The sequence below is a fragment of the Motacilla alba genome, chromosome Z, assembly GCF_015832195.1.
Source record: "Motacilla alba alba isolate MOTALB_02 chromosome Z, Motacilla_alba_V1.0_pri, whole genome shotgun sequence".
Classification (NCBI taxonomy): Eukaryota; Metazoa; Chordata; class Aves; order Passeriformes; family Motacillidae; genus Motacilla; species Motacilla alba.
The window spans coordinates 3,251,469-3,265,222 of NC_052046.1; the positions used below are offsets into that span (position 1 = coordinate 3,251,469).

At 39.8% G+C, this 13,754-nt stretch overlaps 1 protein-coding gene across 2 annotated transcripts in view; it reads right to left on the bottom strand.

The window, feature by feature from the left end:
* Window positions 1-458: 458 nt before the first annotated feature.
* SETBP1 (SET binding protein 1) overlaps window positions 459-13,754 on the bottom strand; it is a 268,091-nt gene continuing 254,795 nt past the window's right edge. For both annotated transcript variants that reach the window (XM_038123998.1, XM_038123997.1), the window contains 2 exons: window positions 11,249-11,416; window positions 459-6,111 (listed from right to left, as the gene is read on the bottom strand). In XM_038123998.1, coding sequence (XP_037979926.1) covers window positions 5,555-6,111; window positions 11,249-11,416 — 725 coding nt within the window. In that variant the 3' untranslated portion in view covers window positions 459-5,554. The remainder of the gene's footprint in view (window positions 6,112-11,248; window positions 11,417-13,754) is intronic.

The following is a 13,754-nucleotide window of genomic DNA, read 5'->3' on the forward strand; positions in this document are numbered from 1 at the left end:
GGATCTGGAGAGGGATCCTCCATCTGCTTCTGGAGTGGAAATCCCACCTGGGTGGCAAGTTCTTCTCTGCTGGTGCCTGAGGACACAATTTGGACCAGAGATTTTTCTGTCCTTTCAGTGATAGGCACAGCACTAAAGCCCCCTTCTGCCCGTGGGGCCCATGGCACAATCCATTTTTAACTTTTAAGGATATTCTGGGAAAAATTAAAAAAAAAAAAAAAAGAAAAAAAAAAAGAGGGAAAATAAAAAAGAACAGAACCAAAGCATGTTTTTATCCATTACCATAAAGAGGGCTTGTGAATGCATGGTATTAGTATCCCAAAAGCTATTAAACTCCCTAGTGATGGGAAACAGATGGAAAATAAGACAAAAGAATTCACAACTCATGTTAGACTGAATTGAATTCCTTTAATTTCACACAATGAATAACATATGAATAGGATTAACTTTTTTTTTTCTTTTTTTTTTTAGTTAAGTGCTCTATACTGTGCTAACCTGATTTGGTAGCGAAAAGACTGAGCTTTGTTTTAGAAAAAAATGTTTAAAAACCAACATCTAAGATCATGAAGGAGCATGACATTAAAGCATGCCAGATGTATCTAAGCCTCAAAGAACATCAAGTCCATATCCATTTTTAAATGTACAAAAATGCTTCATGAATAAAAACTGTTACAAAAAGAACATTTCAAACAATGTACAAGTTTTTTTCTTGCCTCTATATTCAATAAAATACAAATACATTTTTTTGCTCTAAAATATGTTTACATACAATCAAAGTAGAACATGCAAATTACACTTTAAAAAAGGCTTTTAAAAACCACTTATGAATACAAACTAAAAATTAGCCAGCACGACTTATAGAACAATCTTGTGCCCCATTCGTTTGATTTTTTAATTTTTTTGAAATACAGTATATACATATTTAACACTTCATGTGCATTTATTATTTAAGAAATAGCTTAAAAAATAAAGAAAAAGAAAAGTAAAACAAACCAACATGGGATTGAACTGCTTCCCCATGTTGTCCAATTGGCAGCTCTTTTCATGTTTTTATATTTTTTTCTTTTTCTTTTTTTTTCTATGTAGTGTTTTATGCAAACTAGGCAGGCATCTTAAGGAGATCTCCAATATGTGTTTGTTGAAATGTGCTTCTAATTATCTCAGAACTGCTGCACCCCAGTTTTTGGATGATATGGAAAGAAGAGGCATTACAAGGACAACATGTTTATTTTTTCAATTCAGAAAACCATCCTAGTTTTGTTTTTTAGATTTTTTTCCCTTTTTTTGGGAGGTGTTTTTTTTTTGTTTTGTTTTGTTTTGGGTTTTTTTGTTGCCCTTTTCCCTGTATTCTTTTAGTTGTTCTTCAAACTCTTCAGGATGCTCCTTAGGTGTGCTTAAGTGCAGTCCTGAATCAGGGCCTGTGAAAATAAGAGTTCGGGAAATCCTTGTGTTTGGAACAGTGATTTCTGTTTATTTGGTGCATATTTGTAGTGCTCAGAAGTCCCTGTGAGGAACTGGCACCCCATTGCACCAGATGCTACCCAAATAGTCACAATTAGAATATCCTATGTTCCATAACATTTCTGCCAAATGGGCCATGCTGTGGGATACTGATGGGTATTGACGGGTAGCTGATGGGTATTTTCGCCTCTTCTAAATTTCTTTTTTCCATTTTTTTTTAACAGTTATCCAAAAACACGCAAGGTGCTCCACAGAAAATTTAATATTGAAGGGCTCAAGAAACTGGCAGCATGAAGGTCTTGGAGACACAAGTGGTAACTTTTTTTTTTCTTTTTTTTTTCTTTTTTTTTTTTTTCCTCTCTCCCTGAATATTTATCCCCATTTCTGGTTTTACACTGGATTGAGGAATAATAGACCCACAGAGTGGATGCAAACCCGTGGCCTCATTTCATATGGCTCACAGCCACGTGATACTGTTTTGTGTTTTTATTGAAGCATGCTCAGATGTGTGCTAATCTGTGACACAGTGGAGGTGTTTGAAAGGTTTTTTTGGTCTTAGTAAGCAAAAGGGCTTTCACCCCAGTTTTATACAGTATTTGGAAATGTGTGGAGAGAATCTAGAGAGTTCCTCAGCAAATCTTCCTTGTGGTAAGGGAAAAAAAAAATCAAAAAAGCTCATTACTGGAATATTGTTGGGTAATAAACGGCAGGAGTGGGATTTTAGCCTTAAGCCCTAAAACTAAATCCTTTATGATCTGCATGTAGTACATCGCCTTAAAATATTATTCTGTCAGCAACTTGCTTATCATCTTTATAGACTGTGCAACATGCAGAACACAAATTCTGAGTGCCATCTAACAGTATTTTCCGTTTGCTTTTTATGACACTAACAAGCTACTCTCCCTGTCAGCCCAGGACCAGCTGCCTGAGGGTGCTGTGTGGACAAACAGCCAAAGCTGAACCACAGCACCACACTCCACCAGCACCTTCTTGCCATGAAAACACAAACCTTGATCTTCTGGATAGAGCCCATCCCAAGCTGAGAGCTTTTAGCTACCAAGTCCTGAGCTTAGTTCCTCTAGGACAAGTAGGACCTCTTCATGGTTTTGCTCAGTGAAGGGTCTGTGGGGTTGTTCCCTCCATGTGGATGCTCTCCTTAAACACTGTGCCTCTAGCAGCCTTTTGGATAGCACTTTTTGGAAGGATAAGAGCATTCTTTTCCCAAATCTCAGGAGCATGAGAGGTAGCAGCCATTCAATTATCCTTCCCTGGCGCAGTTTTATCCCAGTGTGTCCAGAGAGGTCCAGCCCAAATCCAGCTCTTATGGGCACTCTGACCCTCTTGAAGCTGCGATGGGCATCCGATGACAGAATTTCTTGACTTCAGACCTTCTTTTCACTCCCTACGCACTGAAATGTCCTTCAATGCTAGGAAGGACATCACTGGAGATAAAACTAAGGATAAGGTGTTTGGCTTAATTTCAGCTACCTGGAATACCAAACTTATGAATTTTTTCTGTCATTTTAAGTGACTGTCACCTACTTTCAAGTCCAAAGGAGATCGGGAATAAAAGATTTATAAATTACCAAACCTCAATCCAATGCTTTTTAAGGAAGAAGAGAGGAGTTCAATGAGGTTTAGGGTTTTATTTCTGCAGGCCTACAACTTCAGTCAATAACACTGTGCTAATTCAAGAGAGCTGAAAAGCAAAATTGGTTTTAACAGAACGAGCAACCAGCCAATTTATTTCTAAGCTGCATTAATTGGAAAACAAAAAGCACAAATAGGTATGATGAATGATGCAAAACAAATTGGAAACAAAATTCTGCGATCCCTCTTATCAGTTTTAAGGAGTTAGGACCTCAAAATTTGTTCCAGTCTTAAAAAAATAAAAAAAATACATCCCCTCTTCCAGCTCCCCGACGCAATCCTATCCCCATATGCGTTCAGTTTTAATAAGCTAAGGTGCTATCACAGAAGAAAAATCAGTCTCTAAAAAACAACGAGTTGTATGTTTACAGTGTTCCTCTAACACCATAGTCTTGATATGACTTTTGTAAATAAATAACAGAATAGAAACACAATATTTTTTGTGGGGACTTTTTGTTGGGTTTGTTGCTTTGTTTTTTTTGGTGGGGTTTTCTTGTAGTTCTTCTTCTTCTTCTTTTTTTTTTTTTTTTGTTTTTTTTTGTTTTTTAGTGTCGTGCTATATGAAGCTTCCTTGGCAATAAACCAATTCAAGATTTCTCGAAAAAGGGAATAGCATTTGGCTTGTCAACCATTGAGTTATTCCAATTCCCCCCTCCCTTGGTGGAATCTTCCCTCCCTATTCCCATTTTAATATCCATCTTGCCATGCTAGGTGTTAAGTGCACCGCAGGATTTAAAAAGAAAGGAAATAAAGTTGAAAGTACCTATTTCAAATTTCAACAATTTACTTTCTTTTTTTTTTAAAAGCATTGACACTGCAATGGAACAGCTTTTTGTTCAGTCTTTGTTTTAGCGAAACATTTTAATTGGGCTGTGGATATGGAGCTTGGGTATTTTTCCCAAGTTTAATCAATGGCTAACGGACAACTCGAATGAGAAATGTACAATTTGAACTGACCATTTAAAGAGACGATTTGTCACACACAGTTTGCATCCATGCAGACTGAGAGCTTTATAATTACATTATGTACAAAAAAAAAATTATTTTTTAGTTTATTAAGGCAACCACAACTTGGAGAACATGTCCAAAGTGGCATTAATACAATTGCAGTGGTGATACCCTTTGAACATTTTTATTTCTATTTTCAGATAAGAACACTTATTCCTTTTCTTTTTTTTTTTTTCAGAAATAATTGCCAAGAAAGGATCTATTATCCATAGGGTCTGTTCTATAGTTTTTTAAAACAATCTACTTTATCTATTTTCTTTAAAAGATAATATCAAGGCATTGCTACCCAAAGCAAATTATTAATATTCTGGTTTTCCCGTTAATTTTGCTGGGAATTGCAGATGGTAAAAACTTGGTAGATTTGGGTTCTGGATTTTATTCTATTTTTTTTTCTGTCCTATTTTTTTTTCTTTTATCTTTTTTATATTCTTTTTTTGGTGATTTTTTTCCATGTTTACTATAACTATTCCCCAGAAGTGTCTTGCTGTTCTCTACTCATATGTACCGAGCATCAAAACAACTTGGCTGATGGATGACCCCTTTTTCACATGCCATTGCCAAGTTGCTTCATATAAACGTGCTATTGTATTGAAACCGAATATCCATGTATACCTTATTTTAAATGCTGTGATATTCCATCGTTTCTTGGGATAGCACTCGAAATGAGTGTGCACGCGTGTAAGGCTCTAATTTTCTATTGCCTATATTGCAGCTAGTTGTAACTAGGCAAGTAAATGAGAAAGAAATATATAGTTCTAGCAGGAGCCAGGCCTTTTGGCTTATGCTGTCCCAAAGCCTGGTAGGTATATAAAACTGGAAAAAAAAAATCAAATAGGTTATAACCAATATCACAGTTGAGAAAATTACATTGTTTTTTGTTGGGTTTTTTTCTTCTTTGTTGTTTCTTTCTTTGTTTCTTTCTTTGTTTCTTTGTTTCTTTTTTTTTCTTTTTTTTTTTTTTTTTTTGTTTTTTACAGTGATTTATGCTATGGTAAAGTTACTCTTAGTTTCACCTGGCCCACCAAACAGAATCAGAGTCGAGCATGCACCCTTAGTGACAATGTTCAGCTATCTGCGAGGATGACTTCCAGCCTCTGGGTACGGTATGAGAACAGCAATGCTGAGATTCAGATTAGTTTTGGAAACTCGGCAGAGTTCATGCTTTTTCCAACTTTGACACACATCCTCCTCCCCTGTATCCCCCACTTTTCCCGCGCCTTTCCCCCCTCTTTCCTTGGGGGGGGGACTTGGGTCAAAGCGATGAAGAGGAAAGATGCGCGCCCAGCTGGCACAGCTCTCTGCAATGAGTTCTGGCTGCTGAAGGGACAGGTCAGTCTGGTGCTGCCAAAGGGGTGAGGCCGACTGTGCACCTCCTGTCCCCCAGTCCTGGCGTGCTCCACTGTGGGCACCCAACATCCGACGAGGTGCACTGGTCTTAGGGAAGGCCTTCGCTTTCGCTCCCTCTGCCTTTCCGGTGCCTCTTCACTTTCACGTCCTCCTCTTCCTCCTGCGGGGACTTGTTTTTCCTTTTTCCAACCCGGGGCGCCCGGGGTAGAGGGAGAGGGAGTGGAGGGGGTGGAGGAGGCAGAGGAGGCGGCAGCGGTGGCGTCTCTCGAGCCATGTGTATGACAGCCTCGATGGTGGCCATGATTGTATCTTGAGTGGCTGCTTGCTCCAGTATTAAAGGGTTGAGTGTTGGTCTCTGACCCCTTTTGCTCGGAAGGTCAACGCATTTTTCCAGAACGGGCATTTGGTCTCTGGAGTCTTCGTCAAAGGAAAGGGGTTGCTTCCGAGGACGCCCCCTCCTCTTCTTCACGAAGTTATTGCCTGTCTTTGATTGTCTCTGCAGCCGCTTGGCTTTCAGGATCTTGTTCACATGATCCAGGTTCTTCTTTGTGGACAGGATCTTGGTGTAGTTGCACATCTTGCGCACCTCGCACTGGATTGCTTCAATTTCACGGCGCTTGAACCTTTTCTTCAGTGGTGAGCTGGCTGTTGGGAGACAAGGAGAGAAACAAGGGTGGGTCAAACAACAGTGATTGGAAACTCTTCTTTTACCCCTTCTAGCATCATGAAGAGCAGATGAAAATACATCTTTCATCTAAGTAGTCTTCAGAGATTTCTCTCTGCCTCTTCCCTCTTCTAAAGCAACACAGCTTTTGCTACAGCAATGTTTTAGCATAGGTTTGCTTCATTCTCATTTTTCCACCTTTAATTGAAGGAAGCTTAGCATAGCTGTCATATTGGTCCAACTTAACTATTAAACCTTCTGTACCCCAAAGATATAATCCTGATGTCTTCAATTCAGCCTTTAATAATTATTGTCATGAATGCCAGTTTGTATGAGAAATGTTTGTTGCTGAAACTAGTGGGCAGAGACAAGATGTGTGGGTCACTTCATCTGTAGCAAATTCATTACCCCTGCCTGGGTTTCTGTACTATCATCTCTTCAGATACTAGCTGAAACTACTCAGTCATATAATTGACTTTAATGGCCCCCAAAGTAAGCTTACTCCTGGTTCAGATCACTTGCTTTAGATCTGAACGAAGTCCAAAGTAGTTAAGTTTCTTGCCAAGGTCACGTTGTGAGTCATTGTCAGAGCTGGGAAGAGAACCCAGAATTTCTTGGCTCCTTGTCCTTTGCTTAGGACACGAGACCTTGCTTGTTTTGCCTAAATTGTCTCATTGTCCTTTCCTGAACATGGCATCTGTTCAGAGTTCAGGATTTGCACACAGATTAGAAGTAACTACCCCTTTGTGAGGGAAGCAGAATGTATTAATTCTGCTATTGCAATAACTGGTGCTCCCTTTCACTCCTAACATATCCGTTCTGTGCTGCTGGGAAAGAAATGATGGAACTCAGAATTTCTTTTTTGGTAAAGAATAAAACATCCTACTAAATTAACCTCAGCCCACATCTACTTGCAAACTTAATTTACACCTGACTGTCAAGCAGTCATTTGGGTTTGAAATCCTTGAAGTTTCCCGAGCAGGCAAGATTTTGAGAAAGGTTCATTTGGGGGTTATCTCTGCCTTCATGGCTAACAGGCTAATCTTCCAGCAGTAGTTTAAATAAAGTTGCTATTGTAGCATTTTCTGCAGATAACCAGGAGCTGTCAAGTTGTAGAATCTCCTCTTGCTCTCTATGGGCTGTGACAGATTCAGCATATAAACCTCATTCACTGGCCTCCCCTCTTGGAGAACATAAACTATTGGCTCTTATACCACCATGTTGCTTGGATTCAGAGAAGAGCTTGCATAAACAAACCCAAGTTACAATGTAAGAATTAGGAGTGAGTCATAAACAAAACACAGACATATGCTCTCTTATAAATAAAGACCTGGGATGGCCAACTTCCCAAAGTCTGGTTTTCATTAATTACAAAACAAAATACATTTTCCATATGTAACCCACTCCCCACACCAAAAAGAAAAATAAAACCCATTTGCAGTTTGTGGTTCACAAAGGACAAAAGAAAAGAGGAATGCAGTCATTTTGGTACCAAAGGAAAAGAGAAAGGAAATGAAATATCCAAGTTGCTCAGGAGAAGCTAATTAGTTGCACAAAATTCCTCCCAAGTAGGTCACCTCTAAAAACTGTGGATTCAAGATCCCTAAAGGCAAGTGGCAGCAAGCTATTTCCCAGAAATTTGATCAAAAAAGGTTAAGTCCCTGTCACAGAAAATGATTATTCTCATCTGTCCTCACTGGTGATTGACATAAGTAGTCCCAATAACTTCAGCCTTAAGCATTCAAATCCTTTGAGTCCCTCCCATATCCAGAGAGTAGCTTCAGGTCAGAAGATCTAAAAAATCAAACATTTGGCACACTCCTCAAATTCACTGTCCACCTCTTGCCTTTTATTTCTGTTGTCAGGCCACATTTTCAAATCCTATTTTTAAAAAAAAATTCCAACATATGAGGGGTTTTTTTTTGCTTTTTTTTTCTGAAAGTAAAGCTGTCAATCAGTTGCTGATTGACAACGGAAAATTTAGCAGAAATACAGGAAAGCTTGCAAGGTATCATGATGATACCAGGAGATTTGGCTTTACTCTCAATTTTCATTGGAAAGAAAGTAAGCCAAGGAACTGGGGAAAAAAAATTGAAATAAAGCATTAGCCAAGTCCCTGCAAAGATGTTATGTCCTTACTGAGATTTATCTGTAGCCAGCTGTTTCTGCAGATTGGTGTTACCACCTGAAAGTGGTCAATGGAGACCTGGTCTATACAGCAGGTAGAGGATGACCTCAGCTTCTAAACCCTAAAATGGGAACTCAATGCAATTCAAGATGACCTTGCACATTGTTTTGATGTCCTGATGCTGGATGAGAACACAGAGCTCCTGTCCATCCTGAAACCCTCTCAGGCACTCAAGAGGTTGCTCAGGCTGAGAGTCCTGAGTGGAGCTGATTCTGAATAGACACTGCTCGGGTGGAGCAAAGGTTGGCACCTGCCTTCTGCTGAACTGCCCAATTCTCCAAAATTAACTGATATGCAGGCAATTATGGGTAGGCTTCTGCTCCCGCATGTAAATGGGCGCACTGAACACCACTTGCAGTGTTTTCCTTCATGTTTAGATACTTTTTTTTGCCCTTATAAAACTTTGCAAACTCACAAGTCTGTTCAGTTTTGTGCTGAAACACATTTTCACATTTAGGAAAAAAAAATTCTGTGCTGTTCTATGCTGGCTTACTGCACTAATTTTCCTTTGTAAATGCTTTGGGGTGTTTATAGCTTTCTCAGGGAGCTTGTTAGAAGCTACTAATAATTCTTTTTCTTTCTTCCTAGCAAGCCTCTGAACTTGCAGGCTCTAGAAATCATGTGAGTTGTTACACAGTCTGCCAGTAGTCAGAATGCATGTACTGGGTAAGTACCTATGCTTTCAGGTCAGGCTTTTAAAATGACATATTAGGAAACCCAACATTATTTTGATTATTGAATGTCAGGGACACCTGATTCTACATTTGGTGTAGGAAGACTACGCAGAAATAGCCTGATGGGCCTGCAGGGGGAAGCTTTGATGAGGTGTGCCTATGATAAAATATCAGGGAGATCTGCCAAAGTAAACTAGTATTGAAGTGAGAGCCATTAGGTGTTATCAACTCATCTGGAAGCTCTTGGTGAGCAATCTTTGATATAAAATATTTTCCTATATTGCCATGTGACATACTGCTCTGCTGAAAGCCAAAGCTAAGTATTAATCTTTTCCATTTTATCCAGACAGACCCTGCCCAACCCTGGGCCCAACCCCTGGTCTGTGTTGGTTTTAGTTTTTTGGATTTTTTTCTGGTCTGCCTCCAAAAAAGCAAAATCCAGCCCAAAATGAAGGGAAACTAGAAATGCATGATGCAGCACAAGCTTTTATACTTTTGCTTCATCCTTTCCCCACTCTCCAAACAACCCCACTTAGCTGCCCCAAAGCAAGCAAGAGCCAGTGCTAGCCTTAAACCACAGCTTTACACATTTCAAATGGGGCACACAGAGGTCTGGTGTTTCTCCCCTCCCCAGGGTCCGCAGGTGCAGTGAGGCTCAGTCTCACAAACTAGAAATGGCTGCAGGCCATGCTGGGAAGCCATACAGGAATGATATGATGCTGGAAACAGCTTCTGAAACAAAGAGAGCCACTCCTACCAAAAATATATATTCCCAGGGGGGCTGAGAGGAGGCTGAAAGACCCACTCCAGCAGTGATGGTGAATGAGGAGGTGAGCCCAGGTAGAGCAGACCCTTTGGATGCTCTTCATTGGCCCCATAAGTTCATTCTGGATGGCTGTGTTACGTCTGAAGCCCTAAAACCCTTCTTGCTGCCTGTTATCCTCCATCCCTTCACAGATGCCTGAGGCCACTTGCAAGAACATGGCACAGAGGAGGTTGCTCAAAGCTGGGGTCAATTTCTTGGCTTGAATTGAATGGAGGAATTTTCAAAGAGCTTCCCATTAATTACAGGAAACCCATAGCACTGTCCTGTTTTCCCATTAACACAGTTTCTTTCAGTTTTCAGCTAAATTATTTCAACATCTGGGCTACAGATAAACCAACAATTTAATTAGACTTCTGAAAATGGAAAGAATGAACTATGCAGTCAAGCATACACTTTCATCTTGAAACGGATCATAAAATATTTGTGTGCTTTCCTTCTCTTACGCTTTAAAAATCTGTCCTTGGTTTATATATAGGAAAGTACTAAAGACTAAACAGACAATCCTGATTTTTTTTTAATATAAAAACTTATCTTTACAGAGGCTAATTTGCAGCATGAAACCCTTGTTTTTTATTCAGAATTTATTCAGAAAGTGAGAGGGAAATAAAAATAAGTGCGTAGAAAAAGCACTTTCAGCTGAATGATTAAATATGCAATAATTCTGTAAGTCAGTGATACAAATATGGTTTTTGTGAATGTGGCATCAAAAGTCTACCAAGACTATGAAACTCCTAATGGCTGCATGTAGGGTAATGAACTGTGGATTTCCCATTCACTGGAAATTAAGGCAAAATGCAAGATTAACCTCTCTATCCATGCCCAAGAAAAGGCATGATGATGCCTGAATGACTTAGCTCAATTTCCAACAGTATAAAGATATCACCTTTCTGATCTGATTCAAAATAGAAGCACAAAATATAAGTTGATAGAAAAGCATGCTATTCTGACTTATTTATTCTGGTATTTTAAATCACTGCTCATTGCCCCAGACAATTTTGCATTTGCAAGACAGAATATTATGCTAAAATCACTGAAGTATGCAGTAAGAAATCTCATCTGCTCCTCAGCTATTCACTGTGTATTCAGTTTGTTCATGATATAGGGATGGGAGCATTTTAAAGAAATGAAGAATGGGGCTGAGGAAGGAACTCAGGAGTCTTGCTACAGAGTGTCTTTCTAGACCTTACAGGCTGGTGCAACTTGCATCCTCATTATTACACAAGTGGTGGTGTGTGAATAAAATAGATTTGATGTGCCAAGATCTACAATCATGGTAAGAAAGCATTGGAGATGTTGCAGCCTGAATATCACATTAGATATTCACATTTGCAGCTTCTCCAATCAGGAAGAGAATTGGGTGAACATATGTACAGCTCTAGAAGGGAGAAGGTGGGGGAGAAACAGAGGGGCTGGAGTGAAAACAGCATTACCTGCTTCAGATGTTGCTGATGGTGAAGGTAGGAGAGATAATACTGGACTTGGCATTGCAACACTGTCAACAGCTGCTGGTTTCCTTCTGGTCATCACATTACAGGCAGAACTTTCCATTTTACCATGAAGTGAAGTCTGGTCTGCTTTTAAGTGGGGACCTGAAATTCCTGGGGAAACAAAATTTGGATGAGTATTAGTACTGTAACATGTCTGGGGATATATCTGAAAAAAAGAGAGGTCAGTTGCTGTCCTTGCTACATTGATATATTTCCATTTTTCCTTGTGGATGTATCTGTAATACAGTCCTGATACTAGCAAGGATCATAATTGTTATCAATTTTTGATAATTCTGCTGAAGGATGTACTATCACTGGTCTCTATAAACAATGGTAAACCAACAAAACATTCTTCATAAGTACTTTTCCTTCTAAAAAACATGTACACTCTGATACGTGCATAAAGAAAGATATCCTTCATAACTCTGTTTAGGGGGAATGCCTATGTATCATTTCCTGTGTCGTTCATTCTCCACACATAGTTACATACTTCTCTGCTATAAACACCTGACTTAGTGGGTGTTTCATCTGAGTAAGGAGCAGGCATCAGGAGCAACCTCAATATGCAATTCCCATCCAGAGCACGTTACATTTATTTTTCAGGAATTCCCTTCCTAATTAAATTTGCCTTGCAGCTCATCAAAGGGAAGTGAGTTAAAAAAAGAAAGAGTTGTTTGTCATATATCCTTCTACCTACAGTTTGCAATGCAGAATGAGTGGTGGAATACTGCCAAAGAAGTTAAATATTCCAGAAAAATAAAAGTTGTGCACTTATGGCTGCAAATTCCTCCACTAACAGTATTTCTCAAACTCTTGTATAGTTTGTAACCATTTTGTTTGCTTGTAAATATATGAAATTTAAACTCCTGACATGGAAATTTGAAAACGTATCCCAATCCCTGTGATGTTGGACTTCAACATGATTAGGGCAGATATTCATTTATCAGAGATAATCCTTCATAAATTCCTTTTTTTTTTTTTTTTTTTCAGATCTCAGCCTGCACATGAGCTTCAGATAAAATGCATCAGATTTTGGCAACTAAATTATACAATGATTCAAAAAAACACAAAGCAGCTGAGGTTGAAAAGCTCCTCTTGAGACCACCTTGCCCACGTCACCCTGCTCAAAAAGGATCATCCAGAGAAGGCTGCCCTGGACCACATCTGGCCAATGAGAATATCTCCAAGGAGGGAGAGTCCACAACCTCTCTCTACAGACTGTTCATTGCCTCAGTAAATTTACACTGTTCAGGAACAACTTTGCGTTAATGTTTCAGCTTGTGCCCATTTACTCTTGTCCTGTCACTGGGCAGCATTGAGAATAATCTGGCTCCATCCTCACTGATCTTTCCCATCAAATATTTGCATATGTGGAAAAATCCCTCTGAGCCTTCTCTTCTCCAGGCAGAACATCCCATCTCTCTGAGTCTTTCCTCATAAGAGAGATAATATCCCAGCTTCTTCATAATCTCTGTGGCCTCTGACTGGACTCTCTCCCATATGTCCATATTCCTCTGGCATATCAGCCACTGCTCTGAGTTGTGAAATTCTCCAGATTTGTGGAGGGTGTTCTCTACCTCTCCACCCTGCTCATTAATTGACATATTAAAAGTTTTTAGTCCCCATATCATGGGGTGCACCTCTACTGTCTAGTCTCTGAGTGGATTTTGTGCCACCCATCAGAACCCTCTGAGACCAGCCAGTTTTCAGTCCATCAGAGTGTACATTTATTCTGCCTGTGTTTCATCATTTTGTCTGTAAGAAGATGATGGAGCTCAGTGGCAGAACTCTTACTAAAGTCGAGATAAGAAACATCAGATTGGTGAGGCATGATTTCCACTTCACAGATCTGTGATAGCTACTCCTGGTCGTCCTTTCCTCCTTCATATGTTTGGAGATGCTGTTCGCAAGTATTTACTCCATCAAATTCTAGACATTGAGGTGAGACCGAACAGCCTTGCTCCTTCCTTGCTTTCTCTTCTTGACCGTATTGGAATGATATTTCCTCTCTTCTAGTCCTCAGAAACCTCTCCTGATCACCACAACCTTTCAAAAACAACCTAGTCTCACAGTGATGGAAGCCAGCATCATCCTGTCAAATGCCACGGATTTATGCATGTCCAGTTCATTTGACTGTTCCCTAATGAGATCTTCCTCCAAGAGCAGGTTTTCTTTCCACAGCAGTATTACAGGCCTGGGATTCTCAAAGGCCAGTCCTACCAGTAGAGACCAAGGCAAAGAGGACAATCAGTCTTCTGCTGATCTTTTTCAGCCAGGGGTCTGAAATGAACAGGCTCCCTGTTTCATTCAGCAAGGGGCCCATATTTTTCATAGGCTGTTTTTGGCTGCTTTATGTACCTGTCAAAACATTTCTTGTTGATTTTCTGCCCTAGATGCAACTCCAGGTGGGCTTTCCCTTCCTAAGCCCATCCCTGCATGGCTGAACATT